Source organism: Myiozetetes cayanensis, unplaced genomic scaffold (genome assembly GCF_022539395.1).
Source record: "Myiozetetes cayanensis isolate MyiCay16 unplaced genomic scaffold, myiCay2020 scf5-8, whole genome shotgun sequence".
Taxonomy (NCBI): domain Eukaryota; kingdom Metazoa; phylum Chordata; class Aves; order Passeriformes; family Tyrannidae; genus Myiozetetes; species Myiozetetes cayanensis.
In genome coordinates this window covers 4,446,961-4,465,358 of record NW_026087742.1, presented here as the reverse complement: position 1 = coordinate 4,465,358, position 18,398 = coordinate 4,446,961, and the positions used below count along the sequence as shown (strand labels likewise).

The following is an 18,398-nucleotide window of genomic DNA, read 5'->3' as shown; positions in this document are numbered from 1 at the left end:
AATTCCACCAACACAGTCATGGTACTTAGGTTAACAGGCAATGGACAGATTTTCTGTAACACCTCCCTACTAGAATACATCAGTCTCCTGTCCCCTCCTTCTGTGGCTTGCCAGCGACTGAAGGCCCTGCCATGCACTCCAGATCCTCAAAAGTTCGGGGACATCTACTCTCATCTGACAGCACATCTATCTTCTGGCTATTGCTTCTGAGCCACCCTGTAGACAGATTTATGGGTTTGAACAGCATCTGTGCTGGTTCAGCTAAAGAGTTTCTTACCCTGGCAGACTGGCAAACGATTAGACCTTAACTTGAAATGTTGAGTGTCACTAAATTTACTGCTTTTTTTTTAACTAGCAATTTCTGAAGCCATAAACCTTTCCCGCTCTTTCTTAGCACCCTGCATTTGAGTATCTCAGGACATTTCAAAAACAGCATGCTGAACAAAAAATATCAGATTCAGCAACAGTGAAACAATACTCAGTAGTTTCTCTGTTATATTTTTACGAGCTACTTTAGCTTTGCTAGTTATAGAAAGGGACCTAGGAACTTCTTAGGACTTGACAGAACATGCTCAACAGCCAGTGATTTCTCCGGGATGAGGAGTGGAGGATGAGGGACCTTTCCATCGCATCTTCTGCAACTGCTGTGCAATTCTGAGCATCTTAAACTTTAACAAGAGTAAAAATGTCACATTTAAAAATCTCATTACTTAATCTCAACACTGCTTCAGGTGGCAGAGTAAAGAGAAGGGGTGATACTTGGGACTTGTACGGGGCCAAATGCTGCTGACCTCATGAGAAAGATATTATTGAAACCAGACAAGAATTTGCCTGTAGTTCTTTACAAATGAACATCCCTACCTGCTTTTGGAATCTATACAGAAAAGATTTCTAGCTACAGACAAAACAGCCTCCGAAAGAAGGTCAAAAGTGAAGGGGAGGAAAGGAGGAAAAAAAGCAAGATTTTAATCAGAATACTATACAACTTTCAAGTCTGGTCTCATATATCTTGTCAAAGCTTAATACTACAGAGAACCAAAAACTACACAAAATCCCCCAAAATCCTATCTTGACCTTTTAATAGAGCTCCCAGCATCCTGCAAATCAGTGGCCTCATAGAAGAAGTCATCCCTTCTTCAGTCTCCTGAAAATCACTTTGGGAACTAGTCCAGGACTTAATATAGCAAGGCCAGAGTAGGACAAAAGTAATTCACCATCCACTCAAAATCCCTACTGCCCTACCTGCCCTCTCCTAAACTGATGTGGTTTCACTGTGTTTGAAATGGAGGAGCCCCTTGGCAGAGCAGAGCCCCAGCTGCAATGATTCCAGGCACTAGTTCACCTTGGTCACGGACAATGTTGCAGTTCTGGACCAGCAGCTCAGTGCTTCCTTGCAGAGGCAGCGAGGACCATTCCTGTCTCAGGCTTTCTGAAGGCTTCTGGTGCTGTCACAGATGCTCACCATTTTCGGTGGCTGGGCCAACGCCCAGCATTTTCCTCTCTTGGTCTGGTGAGCAGAGGTAAGGTTTACTCGGGGCAGGCAAGGAGGCTTTGACGGCCACAGGCTGCCAGCGGAGCACCACCACTGCACTGACCATAGCCTGGCTCCAATGCTGGGGGGACACGACACGGGACTGGCAGCCTCTGCCCTCCTAAGCCACCCCTGCTTTGCTCCTGCCAGCCACAGCCACCCCTCAGACTCTGCCCCCACACGCAATGGTGCATGTTTTGCACCAACCTACCAGGAGCTGGGTACCTCCATTCTGCTGCCAAGCAAGGGCAAGTGCGCCGAGAGCAGCCCCAGTTATTTGCAGGTGACCTTCTGTGGGACAGCCAGGCACGGGGGAACACGGCCCCACGGCCCCCCGTGCCTCAAGTACTCACCCAGAGCAGTGATGGACACCGGGGTGCCCGCGTGCCGCTCCCCAACCATCTGCCACTCCCCATCCAGCGTCCGCGTCCACTCGGCCACCCGGCACTCATAGTGGCCCTCGTCCGCCTTGACGCTGTTGAAGATCTCCAGGGTGAAGGAGCCGGGCCGGACCTGCTCTACCTGGATGCCCCCGTAGCTGCTGCGCTCGGCGTACGAGGGGCCAGGGTGCAGGGTGCCCTCCCGATCCAGACGCACGATTTCGCTGCGCCGGTTCAGCTTGTCCACCAGCTGCCAGGTGACGGAGAGGCGGCTCTGGGGCCCGAAGCCCGAGCGCACGTTGCAGCCAAAGCGCAGGCTCTCTCCTTCCAAGACATTGCTGGCGTTGTTGATAATCTCCAAGGAGATGCTGGTCTCTAAGGAGAGAAACGCATACACACACACGGGAGATGACACACAATCACCACTTCTCGGGCTGCAAGAAGGACGCTGCTGGCCAGAGACGTTTTCCACCAGGTGCAGGAGACTGCCCACACATTTGGGTCCAGGCATGTTTTAACCTCATGCCATGTTTTAACCACATCCAAAACCGGCCTGTGAGCAGCGAGCTGCTCCTGGTGACTTGCACACTCAAAGCAGGTGTAGGCCAAAGCTGGGAGCCTGCGGCTCATGAGACATTGCCGTGTCTTCTGGTCACAGGTCCGGGATGGGATCTCAGCAAAACTTGAGGGAATTTCTGTTGCTACAATATGCACTGCATGCAACTGGCTCTGTCAAAAAAAAAAGCTTCCAGCTCTCAGGGATTTTCAATTCATGTCACCCTGGTCACCATCTTGCTACATCCGTTCCTGTAACACCTTCTGGGAGAAGCTCTCCCAAAATTGCCACAGCTAGTGACACTACTGGTAGCTATCACTGTTTGGTAACATTTAAAAAAATATCTGGTATCCTGAGCTTCCCAGAGTGGTAAGGCTTTATGGCTGTTTTTCAGAGATACTGAGTGCTGGTTACTCCTGCTGTCTTCCGTTGGAGTTTTGGACACTTAGCATCCTTGAAAAATCATCACATTTGTTCCTAAGTCTGGTGATTTATCAAATGGCAAGAATGAAGTCTGTCTGAAAGATGGCTGTGCATAGAAGCACTACATTTTAGACACTTGTCCAGTGCAAGATTTCTAGCTAGAGTAATTTTCAAAGCCAAACAAATGAGACCAAATATTGGTAGGAGAGAAAAGAAATAGAATTTCTCTTGGAGAAATGAGGAAGAGGGGAAAAAAGCTAAAGGAAAGGGCTGCATTTCCCTACAAACCTAAGAGATAGGAGACAAATATGGCACAAAATCCTCTTTCAGCTACCCTTTGTTTGGTCAAAGCCCACTGCCACGGTGGCCCGGGCAACACGTGCATGGTTCATCATGCCATGGCTACCTGAATTCCACAGAGCAAAACAAGGAATGAGTCAGCAGACCCTCTCCCCTTGATCTTGTTATTTCTGTATTTATCACGATTGATTTATCATGATTTTCTGACAAACACAAAAGGCATTCAGGCAAGACTCCAGCAGCTTGTTTTCATCAGAGTTGGCTGACACACGGTGACCAGTACAGAGCTCCTTGCAAAGAGTATAGGGGCTCAAGGAACACACAAACCCTGGTTTCTCCCCGTACAGCCATCTTGCCAGACAGCTGAACAAACACCACTGAACAGCCTGCAGGAACTCAGCAGCTATTAGGATAAACCAAGGCCAAGCCAGTCTCCCCATTAGGCCTGCTGAATACTTTAGAGCACCCAGCTCGCTGTGGAGTAAGGTGAGGAGAGAGGTGTGAGGAGCAAGACAGAGGTTGGCACATGTACCTTCAGCTCAAGGACAAAACTGCCAGCTTGGCTGTGGGCATGACTGCCCACTACGAACCTGACACATACCCTTCCATACCCTTTTCATACCCTTCCAACAACAAAAATAAATCTTGCCAGTTGGAATTCCAAGCCTCCACGGCACGCAAACTCTTATCCTCCCTCTGCCCCACCACCATTGTCTGGGCACATCACGGCTTCACCAGCTGGCTGCCCAGGTCAGCACTGTCCCCAGGAGGGGATGGGCATGTCTCTACTTACTGAGAGGCATAACAGTGATGGGGATGTTCTTTGGCCGCTTGCTCTCCTTGTCGATGAAGTCCCCTGTCACAGTCTTCTCCCGCTCGGTCACCCGGCAGTTGTACTTGCCGCTGTCCTCGAGGCGGAGGCGGTAGATCTTCAGCACAAAAACACTGTCGCTCTCTTTGGCCACCTTCAGCTGCCCCAGGGCCTCGCGCTGGGCAAACTCGTTGTTGAGCACTGGCACGGCGTTGGGCCCCAGGCTGGCGATGAGGGAGCTGTTGAAGGCCCAGGAGATGGAGAAGTAGCGGTCAGGGATGTTCTGAGCCTCCAGGATGCACCGGAACTCCACCGGCTCCCCCACGATGTACATCCGCTTCTCTGTCTCCAGCCGGACGCTGAACTCCTTATCTGGGGAGAGACATCTCTCATGCATCAGCACAGCAAAGCCCATCAGGAGAGCCAGCACACCTCACGTGAGGCGTTTACAACTTGCTACTCCCTCTGTGGCCAACATCCCTTGGACATGCACATCCATAGGTGAAAGGGTTTAAGGGCTTGCTTTTGCTGTGAGGGGCCAGATGGGCCATTGCTGTCAGAGAGGCAGCTTCCTGCCTAGCAAGCAAAGAGCTGCGAGGCTTGCCCAGTCACAACCCTTCCCTTCAGCCTTTCCTCCTGGGAGCAGCTCTGATGTGACAGCAGCATTCAGCAGTACTGTGGAATATGACCTGGAGCCTAGTCCTAACTCACACCCTGCTCCGCTGGAGTCAAGAGGCAGAGCCTTTGGGGATATCACAGAGGAAGAAAGAGCTCAGCTGGATCTTTAGATCCTTAGCAGGAACTGTGCTGTGGGCTAGAAGGATTTTAACTTGCAAATGGACCTTGTGCAATACAGAAGTGCTTGCTGAAAAGTTTTAGTTTTATTTCCTGCTATGACACTCCTACCTCTTCACTTACCAAAATTCTCACTGTCTGTGCTAGCACCAAGTGCTTAAGGCGTATGTTTTAGCTTTTGTATCAGGCCCACATCGCTGACCAAACCAGCAGATACCCAGGCCACCCAAGCCCCCTTGCTGCCCTGGTGTCCCCTGACTGGTCTTTGCTGACATTTGCCGTGCCCCCAGGCAGTGCTTGGGCTCTCCTTTGCCCTGCTGCACCCAGCCAGCAGCCTCACAAGTGGGGCACACGGCAAAGCAGGAAGCCAAACCCCAGCCACCTAACAAGGCACAGACCCTTTTTCCACCTCCTCCCACCTCCCAGCCCAGTGAGAAAAGGCCAAGGAGACACTCACCAGTGGCTTGCACGTTGACGATGGTGCCCTGGGAGCGCTTGCGGGTCATGGCGTACCAAGAATCGTCCGGGTCCTGGATCCACTCCGCCGCCTCGCAGTAAAACTCTCCCTGATCTGACGGGTGGAGGTTGTAGATGGTGAGCTTTGAGGTGGTCTCCCCAACTTTGTCCAGGCGAACGTCCCCTGTGGCCTGTCGCTGGGCGTAGGCGCTGCCGGCCCGCAGGACGAAGTCGCGGCTGAGGGAGATGACCTCCACGGGCGCCTCGCTGCCGCGCTGCCGGTACCAGGCGATGGAGACGTGGCTGTGCTGGGCTGTGCTCTTGGACACCTCGCACTTCAGCTCCAGGGAGTCATGCTCCACTTTGTTCAGTGTCTGCGGCACTGCCGTCACTCGCAGCGAGTCGGGGATCACTGCAGCCAAGGGGGACAGGGAAACACAGCCCCGGAGTCAGCAATGCCAAAATGCAGAGTCTAAAGCCCAGACACACTAAAAGAGAGCTGGGATTTCTTTCTTTTCTGGGAGTGGTAACTAATCATTATGTATTAGCAAGGCCCTGTTATCTCACATCTAGCCCCCAAAAAGAGGGGAATTGCCCCCAAAGCCATTAGCTTGGAAAGACCACAACCTGCTGCACATACTCCAGTGCAGTGCTCAAATTCCTGCTCAGTGGGCCCCAGCAATTGAACAGAGCTTTCCATCACACTATAGAGCACCACAGCTCCACTTCCCATTGAGGTATTTTGCCATGAGCAGCCTCCCCTTCATCATGTGCCCCCAGCATGCTCTGTGACCCCACTCTTGCCCACATCCTTCAGCCTCTCCTTAGCCCTGGAAAGGTCTTTGCTCTTCATCATCAGTGGGGCCAAGTTGAATATACTTAGTTTCTTTAATCTTCTCTCATAAAAAAGTCAGGAGGTCCAACTCCCCTCTCCTTTGTTTATATCGTTTCATCTTTTAATGACCCCCTCAGGCCAAATGAAGGGGTTTCTGCATTCAGAGGGAACTGGCTCCTCTGAGGGCAGCAATGCAATTGCATCCTGACCAATGCCTATTCCAGGGACACAGCTATGTCAAGGCACTTGGTAATAAAACTGCTGGCTACTTTTCCAGTTGATTAACCAGAGGAAAGGAAGTACAGCTGTTAAAATCAGGATGAAAACAAAAATTGCAGCCCCTCAACCTTGCTTGATTTTAGCAAGAGGTTCTTCTGCCACCAGAAGATAAGACTTAATTTTTATAAAGAAGCCTTTCCAGACTTTTGCTGTCTCAAGAAACTTCATGTGGAAAGAAAGAATGTAAAACTTCTCCCCAGCTCTGCAGATGAGGCAGTGTTAGCAAGCCTGTTAATGCCCATGGTTTTGCCACGTACCAGTGGAATATAATTAACATATCTCAGTTCAGTTTCATTGACAGCACTGGGTGGTTTGACAAAATTAGCTGAGCTGCCAAAAGCTGCATCTGTTTCATTCAGGCACTGCTACAGAAAGCAATGAACTGCAGTGAAGACAACCACTGGGATTATTTATGGCAGAAAAGTCAAAAACAGAAGAGAGGAAAGAAAAAAGGCATGAGTTTGGAGTAAACAAGAGGGAAATCTTCTCGCACCCAGCCTGGATGGAAGCATTTGCTTTTACCACATGTTGACTACCAGGTTACTGCCCCTGTCAGTACCTTTGTAAGGTTGTTCACATCGCAGGCTACTGCCTCTGTCCCAGTGGCCACATCTCCTACTCCCTCCCTTCCCCTCGTCTGGAGCCCCTATCCCCTGCTCCCTGGCAAGAGCTTCTGGCAGAGCACGGCCAGGATCCTGCTTGCTTCACCTTTCCCCCTTCCCCTGACTCCCAAGCCAGTGGTGACAGCAGCAACTAACCTTGACAGTTCACACTGCCTGCACAATAAACTTTAAACTTCTCATTTCAAACCTCATTGAATAATTTCCAGAGCTGCACAGCTCCTTTCTCTTTGCCCTCCAGCCACGAGCTCCTACAACTTTCCTTATGTTATTTAAATAAATTAAACCTGATCATCATCTTGCTGAAGTGACTCTCCCGCTGAGATGCTTTGAAGGCAGAGTTCCCTGCTACACCAGCCTCCACACAACAGCTTGGGAGGTGAAAGCGGGTATCTGTGAAGTGTGCCTGCTCTCCTTCCCCCCAATCTGAGAGCCTTGTGCACCCCACCAGTTCCCTGTGTGCCCCCCAGCCCTGCTCAGCAGTAGAGCTGCTCTCTGGGGAAGCACAAGGCAGAAAGCAGAGAGCAGCTGATCCCAGAAGCCTGCCTGGCCCTGCAGGACAAGCCAGGTCATGCTCGAGTAGGGGCCAGGCACTTGGCTTGCCAGACTCGGAGCTGCCCGTCCCTGGGAGTAACGCTGGGAAGCCTGTCTGAAGGCTGGGCCGTTCCCTGAGCAGACTGGAGGTTGGCATGGGTGTCATTTTGCCAGCTGGAACCATAACTTTGGATTTCCAGGTCATAACCTGGCTGGAGGTAGCATCTTTTGTACCACATGGGCAAGTTATTGCAAAATGCACTCGTGGAAAAGAATCAGGAGGTGTCAGCCTGTGGTTAAAGGTGTAATTTAACTGTGGGAATGCCTGACACACTGTGCTGCATTCCTCCTGCTCTTTTGGTCAAAAGAGTCAATCAAGATCCTCCGGGTTAGAGGAATCTGTGAGAGCTTTTGGGTTGCACGTAGCCTAGAGGCAATTGTCTTAAACCAGCCTGGCAAAAACACACGTTCAGTCGGTGTCACCTTCTTAATCAGGAGGACTAGAGACCTGCTGGCTAAATGAAAGCCCATTTTCCAAAGGGTCAGATGATCAGGGAGGGACAAGCCAGAGTCCTGAGGTGGCTGGGCCAGAGGGAAGGCTCTGTGCTTCACACCACCACTCTCACGCTTGGCCAGTGATGCACTGACAACTGTTTTATTTACACTGCGAGACACAGCTCGGGCAGTAGGTTTGGGGAGGGGGGAAGTTGGCAGGAGAAAGAGGAAAATGCTATTCTCCAAGGACGTCACAGCTCATTTCAGATGCCCAATGAGTATTTCGTTCTGAATGCTACAGAGCACTGGGGACTCCCACAGTGAGGACACAGGTCTGCTGGGACCCACACACCACCCCATGGCAGAGATCCCACTGGCCTGCACCAACAAGAGGGCTACAGGCATGGTGTAACCCATCAGGTTGGAATGGGCCACGTCTGGAAGTCACAGAGAGGGAAGCAAGCAGGGAACACTGCAAAAATGCTCACTAGAGTGGGACGCAGCATTATCAGAAGAGAAGTTCCTTCCAAGCTAGTCGCCCTGTTTAGGCTTCAGAGACACCCTTTGCATATCAGGACACGAGTAATTCTTTGCATGGTGCTCACCTGGGAGCCCTGGCTCTGCTGCCAGCCATCACACTGCTGAGCTGCCCACACACTTATCCTGCAGCCACCTGCCACAGAAGAACCAGGTTTTCTGGGGACATCCTGTAAGCTGAACTTCACTTGAAAGCAACTTGGTAAGCTCAGATGAGAGGCGCTTCACTGTGTGAAGGGGAGCAGAGCCACATCTAAGTCCCAGCCAAGAGGGATGCTGCAGGACATATCCTTTTGCCCACTCTTTCTCACACAGCTCCCGCCCGTTTCTCCCCTCTTGTCCAGGTGCCACCCAGGCAGCCTCCTCTGCACTTCCCCCAGCATCCAGCCTTGCTTCCTCCTTGTCCTCCAACCCAAGTCCATCCCTGCAGCTGTCATGACCCTCCAGATGTGTCAGAAGAACTCTGTTCTCTCTAGCACCAGTGTTAGATTTGGCAGCAAGTGGTTGGACAAGGAGATGAACAACTGAAAAGCAATTTCTGGGAGCAAACCTACTGCGCTATTGCCATCCCAGATCCAGTCACAGCTGACAGGTTTGAGCTTGTACTTACAACACTGAAGAACAAGAAATACAGCACTTCCTATTAGTCCCCAAGCCACAGGTCACTGCAGAGGGCACTGGGATAGATACTTGGTGCTAAGTACAGGGTGCTCACAATCACTGCCAAGTTTTGAAAGCTCCTGAAATATTAAATATAAATATTTCCACTAGAGGGTGTCAGGGACCCAGCCAGAGAGAGTCCCAGGGCCCAGCTGCCAGGACAAGGAGCGGAGAGCCTGGAGACGCTCCCCTCTCACCAGGGCATCCCTCCTCAGGAAGGCTGCACACCCAGCTCCAGTCAAACCCACCTCCAATGCACACACTTCACAATCAACAAGCATTTGGTGAGCTAATTATGGCTAACTTTGGGACAAAGAACTGGCTTACAGTCTCTCAAAACACAGGCAGGGAACAGAATGGAGTTCCCAGGTGCAGACTTGGTGCACACCTCAACACTCTTTCCTTTGAGCCCCATTTCCAGCAGCTCCAGGTGCCACGCTGAACTCTGCCCACGCAGACAAAGATGACCCAGGCATCTCCCTCCTCCCCAGGCTGGCTCAGGTTCATCCTTGGGTATCCAAAATCCCAACCAGCTCCAAGAGGTAGGCTATCAAAGCTTCTATGAGCCAGACACAAACCAGAGAGCTACCAGCATCTCATCTAGTCCCAGGCAAGGCAGCAAACCTGCCTGAGATGCCGTTTCCTTGCTAAGCGATGCAGGGGGAGCGTCAGGCTGGGAGCCAGAGGCTCTCCTGCTCAAGCTGGTAAAACAGTGTTGTGAAAATCACTTAGCACCATGGTAGATTTACGCTGCAGGCTCCTCAGGAGTAAAACAATTTAGACAGGCTATCCAATACAGCTGGACCATCTCAGGGCTACTGCAGGAAAAGCAAAACCCACCAATCTCTTCTTCCCTTGGATTTTGTTATAGCTTTTACTCATCGATACACTTTTGAGACAGTCTATGGTGCTACCCTGTGTCCTCATCTGCAAACTTCATACTGCCTGGACAGAGCTAAGCTTACCAAAATCAAGCATGAATTATTTAGGAAGAACAAATACATATATTCCCTACTCCTAAGCAGCTGCTTCTGGCTAAAAAATACTGCTCTTGATTTCGCAGGGAATTAGCACAAGAGTTATGTTTCCGTCCGCCCCACAACATGTTGTTGTCCTGCAGGAATCACAGCCCAGCACCACGAATCTTCTTCCCAGCCCCTGTGGTTGCTGGGAAGAGGGACAGCTCAAGAGGAACAGCAATGCCAGAGCCACACTGGTGAGCCCAGAGGAGAGCAAAATGCACCAAATGGCACCTGACTGGCAATGTGGGTGGGAGGGTGAGGCACAGGGACACAACCTTTTGTTACTAGCCTCTGCAATCTGCTAACCCTTCTGTGGCCACCCATGCCAGGGAAGGAGGGAGGGTCTGCCACCAGAACCACCCTGATGCCATGGGAACAGCTGGAAGGGCTCTGCTGTCTCCCAGTCACTGCAAGCTCTCAGTGAGCCACACTGCTTACACCCCTCCCCACACTGCTACTGACTGCCATTCCCTACAGGATCCAGACGTGAGTGCACGTGTGTGGCAGCAGGAAGGGAGTGGGAACAGTATGTAGATTAGCAGTGTAATCCTCTGGAGCTCTCGTGCCTGACAATTAGCTGTACATGCTGATCCATACCTGCTGCAGCACACCAGGCACTCCTCTCCCTCATCAGTCAAATGCCTTTAGCACGGAGGAAAACACAAACTGTGTTAACGCAGCAAAACTGATGAACACCCTCAATGTCACCTTTGTAAGAGGAAAAAATCTGAGCTGATCATGCCATCTTTAGCTTGTCTAATTTTTTAAGTGTCATGTAGAGATTCACAGGTGGCTGCAGGCACAGCAAAGCTTTTTTTACTTTTAAGTTTCCTCCACCACTGCCCATGGTCCTACCGGAGACCAGAAATTGAGGAGGCAAACCTACCACCCCAAGAGGTGCTTTCACTGTGACTGAGGGTGTGGGGTCTCCATGCAAAAAGCTTTCCCTCTTCTCTTCTTTGCCCACCAACATATAGCCACAGGTTCCTGGTACCACGGGGAAAAGCAAGTGTTAATAGTCTGGTTGTTTGGGGATTACTTTCCTTCAGAAAAGCCCCATCTGCACTGAAAAATAAGTATGGTTAAAGGTAGGTTTAAATGAAAGGTAGATAAAAGACTACTAATTAGTTAGGAAAACTAAAAAAGAAAGAATACCCTTTTCTGAAATAGTGAATTTCCTTCAAGCTCCTGAAGGGGTGAGCAGAACTTCTGCTGTGGTCTAAACAAAAGCAATCAGAATGCACTTTTGATCTTCATGAAAATATTTAAACCTTATTTTAAATGAGAATTTTAACCATGAAGTCACTTTCAGTTGCTACACACTCAAGAAATGCACAGTGAAGCACTGAACTTGCTTGCATTTGTATCACTGCAGCATTCTGTGGCAAGAGCAAGAAAAAACAGAATAAAATAACACATTCCCAGTTGTTCTTGCAGCTTTCTAAAAGGGTAATTTGCTACTGATTCAGCTACTGGCAGAGGACAAGAGGGGAGCTGAAGAGTTAAGTGAGACGGCATGGCAGTTGTTTCACAGCAGTAGTAATAAATCCTCCGATTACAATAGTATCCTTGTTGGTACATTAATGACTGGCTGGAATGATTATGCCAATAGAAATGCATCTCCCAATGCAACCGGGTGAGTTCAAGCAGCCAGTGAGAAAGGGCACAGGAAAAACCCCCAGAAGTAACTAATGTAGGAGAAAGGGGAAATGAGAATCAGACAGAAGACGCAAGAACTGGAAATTAGGTCAGCTTTCCGACTCAGGGCCTGAACTTCCCCGTGCTCGCTGCGGGCTCCGTTAGCCACGAGCCCAGCCTACCCATTGCAAGATGTGGCTACGCTCCCTCCCAGGCAGTGGCAGAGGATCCCACTGCTCAACCTGCTCTGTCTCCACCATGTGCCTTGCAACAGGAGCTTCCCAGCCAAAGCTGCATACACAAGCTGTGTCAGACCCCCCTAATCGGACGTCGCAGTCGGAAGCTGGCGCGGCCACCCCGGGCACGTGGGACAGCGATGCTCTCCTGCAGCTTCCCACGCCCCCACACCATGAACCCACGGGGGCTGGCAGCAGGTGCCCTGTGACCCCACCAGCAACTCCCTCCCTGTGCACCCAGGGTGTGCATTCAGGGGAACAGACGGGCTCAGCCCCAGCTCCGCCTTCTCCTTGATGGACCCAGGGGAGTTGAGGATTTCCCAGCCGCCTGTGAGTGCTTCAGCTCCAGGAGAAAGGACATCTGCCTCCATGCTTTTCCCCTGGGCTTTACTCTGGTGCTCCAGCCCTGCCAGCACAGCACGGTTTAGATGATTTCTCTGAGTTTTCTCCTGCCCAGAGTGGTGAGTGCTCCTCCAGAAATGCTGATCCCCTTCCCTTGACTGCTTTGGGTGCAGAGTGGCAGATGCTGGGAGCACACTCACAGCCACTGCCCCTGCCCTCAACTAAAACCACTTTGGGGAATAGCAGAAGGCAGGCTCCTGCTAACAAGCTCCTCCCTCTATCTACCCATGTCTCAGAGCATCCCAAGGAGCACCTAGTTATTAGGGCAGCTAATTTAGGTGGAGAAGTTCAAGTGACCTCATTAAAATTGAGGAAAAAAAAAAAAAGGAAAGAGGAGAAACCAGAAAGGGGTGGTAAAAGGACAAGGTGGCACCCAGCAGTGAGAGTCATCATGTGTTCATTCAGCAAAAATTATCTGCAGCATCAGTGGAGTGAACCCTGACAACAGGCAGCCCAAGGGGCAGAGACACTAGGGAAGGAGAGGTGGCCAAACAGCACAGTGAGGCAGGTGTGTGGCAGAGGCAGAGAGCACAGGCTTCACATCTGCCTCCATCTCCCAGCCATGGCAGAGAGGAAAACCTTTCCTTCCTTGCACATGCACACCTTTTTTTTGCAATCCCTTTGCTTGGCAAGGCAGATATTCTCAGCAGGAACAGTGCAAACCAGTCTGCAAGAAAAAAACAGGCTCAAGATGGTGGCAGAGATGACATCCAAAAGGACAAGCGTTTTTCCTCGAAGGAAACTTGTGCTTGGTGACAGGCTGGATGCCCCTGCTCTGCCACCTGACAGGACACAGTTCCTGGATGGGCTCTGTGGTCACAGCACACCATTCAGGAAGCTGGCACTCCAGGCAGACCTGGACAAGATCCAGGTACACTGTGGCACTGCCCCGCTCCCACAGCTCTGCTGAAGGTGACGTTCATACACTGGCCTCTGCTTCGTGTGACCCTGGCCCTGGGACCTCCCTGTGCCCCTGCTGCATTGCTCAGTGACACCTGGCCAGGCTGCCAGCCCAGCCCAGCACTGCCAGGCACCTCCCAGGCCCCTCTGAAACAGAGCCGAGGAGAGACCCATGCACCACACCGACCTGTGGAGGCAGTAACCTCCAGCAGCAAGCCAAGGTGAGCCAGCTCACAAATCCCTCCTCTGCCTCCATCCCTCTTCTACAGTCTCACCTCTGCGAGGGTTTAGCTCTCCCACTGATCACGAGCACCAGCGGTGAGCTACCACAGCTGAAGGCAAGCCTAAGCCATCTCAAACATGAAGGCAGAGCACATCAGCACGCACTTCTTGCACCAAGGGTTAAGCTGATGTGTTTTCCTTAACAGCACTAGTGAGCTGAGAGCAGGGATGTGGGAATCTGCTGTGGCTTAAACTGGCACAGGGCAACCCGCTAAGCCACAGCCTCCTGGAGCCCACAGGACAGGCAGGGAAAGTGAAAAAAAAAAGACCGGGAAACATGGAGCTGAGGAGCTGACACAGCCCGGGCTCCCCTGAAGCATGCAACACTGTCTTAATGTTTTACACCTCTGAAGCCCAAGTTAAGAAATGACAGAAGTGGGAAGCTTAGAAAATCCTCTTTTCTCCCGTTTTTCTGAAAGCCTGATTTTATTCCACCTAGTGCATTTAGGCAGGCAATACTAACAGCAGGACAGGGAGAGTTGTGTAGTATTATTTCAAAATGCATCTCAGGCCACATTCCCCCTGGACCATAATAACATTTGCAGTGCTCCATAGTCAGGTAAGTCGCCCTTCTCAAAAATCAATCTGCAAGGAGGATTCATTCTCCTCTACTTCAACTATACAAGTAACACCAAAAGATAAGAGTGCAAGAGCTGCTTTCAGAGATTAGTGCCCCCACTTCAACAGCTCAGCAGAGATCACAGAGGAGGTCAAAGTGTGCACGTGAAAGCTGTTTTTCCTTCATTTATGCAATAATGAAGGTTTTGAGACCCTGCAAGTGACTTTCTCCCATCTGCTTTTGAGGGTCTAATCTGTTCTTAGAGCTGCAAAGCCCAGGACCAGAACTTCCAGTGTCCCATTCTCACGCACTCAAAACGTCCCAACAGCTCGCTCCTTAGACTCAGTAGCAATGATTTATTTTTGCCTTGGGGACAAGATAACACAGACCAACACACACTTGGGAGATGATATTTGCAAGCAGCAGTTCTTAAACTAATGACTCTAAAGGCTCCCAAATCAAGAATCCTCAGTCCATTCCCTCCAAAACCCAGCTTCCTGCTGAACAAGAATGGAGCACTTCAACCCTCACAAGCAAAGTACCAAAGGAAGCACAGAATTAGGCTTTATTCTCTATTACAGCCCAACTGTCTGTTCAGCCCAGGTTTGGGCCTTAAGTTTCCATGGAAAGACAAAGCGAAAACACTGGCATTCTGATGCACAGGCAGGGAAGGAGAGAATTGCATCCTTCACATGCAGATTATCAGGACACACAGGTTATCTAATAAGTAGATGAGAAAAAGTTTTGAAATCTAAGAACAAAAGAATCCCCCATGCAAACTAAGACAGTGGAAATCTTTTCTTTGCCTATCAGTCCTGTTTAAAGTATGGAAATTGTCCATAACATATTATAGATCGTCACCAGACAACAACCATCTAGTGAGCACAAAGTCAGCGTGAGCTGGAGGGCTTTCTGGAAGCTGGAATGAAGGGTGGTGGCTCTTCTGCATGTTTCCAAGCTACCTTCCTCCAACAAGGTTTTGGCAGCTCAGAACAGTTATTCTGAAGCTGGCACTCTCATGATGAATGAAAGGCACAGTCTGGCTCTTGTAGGATGGAGTCCAAGTTCCCCAGCCATGAGGACCACCTGCTCTCCTCCTGCACTAGAGACTGAGAAGAGCAGAATTAAGATGAGTAAAGCAAATTCAGCCAAACAGTTGACAGGATTTTTCCATCTGGTCAAGGTAATATAGATAAAACCAGGTAACATCCACTTCTGTAATCTACTTTCCTGATTTTCTACTGTACTTCTGCAATTTTGCCTCTCACACACATGGCTGTGGTCATCTCCTATCCAAGCTCCACGCTTCTTCTAAGTTCAGGTGGTGGTAATTTGGGGGACAGAGGATAAGTAGAAGGGAGGTGAAATGCTGTGTTTTAAAGGGTTGCAAAAAAGGTGTTCTCTTTCTCCCATGTAGCAATCAGCTAGTCTGGAAAAGCTAGTCTGGCACTCACAAACAGCTGACTTTTGACGTGAGAATGCTTGGCATCACCTCTATTGAAATCTTTTAATACATGTATTTATTTTTATATGCACTGATCTGAGCTTTTCAAAGCACACTATACCCTTCCTTTCTCCCCCTTCTCCCATTCCACTTCCTCTCAGATTTCTGTGAACCTCTCTTGTTATCACCCCAATGACAGATGGCCAACACCAAGTTGCTCTCCCCGCAAAAAGGCACTGTCTGCGAGGCTCAAACAGCATTCCCACACACAGCTTTAGAAGGGGACACCACTTTTCCCTACAAACTGCTCTATATTTGAAGGAGATGAGGAAGAAGACAGGGTGCGTCAAGTCAGTGAGAAGAGCTGTGAGCAAGGATCAGTTGATGGAAATAATGATGACTCTCTGTCATGACATTCTGTAATGCCTTGTTAAGGTATGAGAAGAAAGACTCTTGTTCCGCCACGTAGGTCTCCCAGGGCACAGGACTTCAAGTTTTCCAAGATACCCCAAATCCTTTGCAGGAGCCTGCAGGCATTTAAAAATAAGCATTCAGGAAAATAGATCTCACATTAAAATAATGAGAAGGTGCTTCTGGTGCCCCTGTCATTAACTCCAAGGCACACACAATGGGTCAAAGCAGTGCATTAAGACACCCGCTCAAAGCAGTAAAGTCACAAAATGAACTACCAAATCGGAAGTTTCCATGGTGCCTCCAGTGCAGGATCAATAGCACTGACTCCAGCAGAACCCAGGACTTTATTTATAGAGCTTCCAGCCTTCTACTGGTGAAGCCTCTGAGCGAGAGCCAAGTGCAGTTGACACACTGCTGTCCCCAGGTCTACAGAGAACTCCTGTTTGACCATCCACGCTTGTTTCACCATGGCATCCAAGTGCAAAAGGCTCTGCACACTGCCAGCTTCCCAGCTGCTGCTCACTGCCCTGTAGGTAAATGGCAAAAGGGCCAGCACCGAGCATTTCACTTACACAGCTGATTCTTGGGAATGCCCTCGGCAGAGTTAGGCTCTGGAGCTGCAGCTGACTGAGACATCCAGGGAGGCATGCCCAGGAACAGCAGCAGATACTCTGCTGGTTGGTGTCTGCTCAGCACACTGAGGGAAGCACAGCACAATGGAAACATCACCAACTCACATCAGCCCAAAAAGACTCTCGAGCGGAAGGAGGGAGACGGAACTTCTTCTCTGCAGTTATGAAAAGAGGGATCTCTAAATGTCCTGGACTCCTGTGAGAGAAAAACGAGGGAGGAAGACAGAGGATAATGCTTTTAAGACTGATGAAAGACAGGAGTCTTTGGGATAGGCTTCTCAGCACTGCAGGATTCTTGGACAGTATCTTCTTGCAGTTCTACCTTTTGTACCAGCCTTTGGTTGGTAAGAGTTCTCAGGCTGACCCACTCCTAGAGATATTTAGGCTTCCAGAGGAGAAAACACCACCTGACAATGTGTGCACCCGTCTCCCACTGAACTGCAGCAAGTGGTTACTGCTCTGAGAGTGGCTAAAGCTCTCAAAGTGAGGGATGCTCAGGAGTTTAAGTTTCTCAGGTTTCGTTAAATAGCTAGAGAAGCAGAGGAGATACCCACCACAGTAACATTTAACCGTGGGGAGCAATGCAATGTTTGGCAAACCCTCAGACACCAAAGAAGTCACGTGGAAGACAACCATGGAGGTACTACAAACAAGGAAAAGCAGTGACTGCACTTTATTAGATACTTAGCAATTCAACCATGAAGCAAAACCCACAAGAACCCAAGTTTCACTAGTCCTCAGCTCACATTTACTCTCCTTTCTTTTATAAAAATAATCTTCATCGAAGTTAGTACTGGTATCAGCATGCTATCCTGTCTTGAAACAAGGGACCCACTCATCCACTCAAACAAAAAAATCACTGAAGGCAGATTCAGGAGCCTTGCTTTGTAGCATAGTTAGGACATGTCCTCCCTCCTTGCTTATCAGTGTTTTGTTCCCTGTAACAAAGCAGGACAGTTTTAAAGGCTAATGTATTTCAGATCACAGCTAAATTCCTATAAACACAACCTTCAAAAAGGAAGAAGAAAAGAGCTTTAGACTGTTTCTATTTTTTCTGTTACATTAAAATAGAATGAAGGATTTTTTCCCCTGTTAATTATTCTGCCTTTTTTTTTTTTGTTTTCTAAAACCCTTGCTTGAGCACATTAGGTATTCAGGTCTCTTGTGCCCTGGCAGACTCAAGGGACACTGAAGAAGTAGTGGAATCATGACAGCACAAACAGGAGAGTGGAGAAATCAATAAGGGAAGGGACCTTCAGTCAGACTCTTACAGATCCCAAGTCCTGGCTTGCTCCTGTTAATAGGCACACTTGGGAAAGAAATTCCTTGGGAAAGACTCACTACCTGTGGCCCATTAGCACAGATGGTCACACTTGAGGCTCCAAACACCTCTTCTAGGCTGGTTCTTTGAAATACACCATTTCATAGCAGAATAGATTATACAGCAACACTGTACGCTACTCCCCCAAAATAAATAAGCAGGGAAATGATCTAAAAACCAAAAAAATCAAACACCCTTGTTTAAGAAAAATGTCCATTCTTCTAGCCATCACTGAAAAAAAAAACAAACCAAAATAAAAGAGACAGAAAGCTATTTCCCCTTAAAATTCATTGCAAGTTTATTTGAGTACTCGATCATCCTCCGACATTCTGGATC

The 18,398-nt window shown here is 49.5% G+C and overlaps 1 protein-coding gene across 2 annotated transcripts in view; it reads right to left on the bottom strand.

Annotated features, from left to right (window-relative positions):
* IGSF3 (immunoglobulin superfamily member 3) overlaps positions 1-18,398 on the bottom strand; it is a 93,931-nt gene that overhangs the window by 28,057 nt on the left and 47,476 nt on the right. The window contains exons 3-5 of one of the 2 annotated variants that reach the window (XM_050333163.1): positions 5,254-5,664; positions 3,984-4,373; positions 1,885-2,286 (exon numbers count right to left, since the gene is read on the bottom strand). In XM_050333163.1, the coding sequence (XP_050189120.1) occupies positions 1,885-2,286; positions 3,984-4,373; positions 5,254-5,664 (1,203 nt within the window). The remainder of the gene's footprint in view (positions 1-1,884; positions 2,287-3,983; positions 4,374-5,253; positions 5,665-18,398) is intronic. The other variant, XM_050333164.1, reaches the window with a different exon arrangement.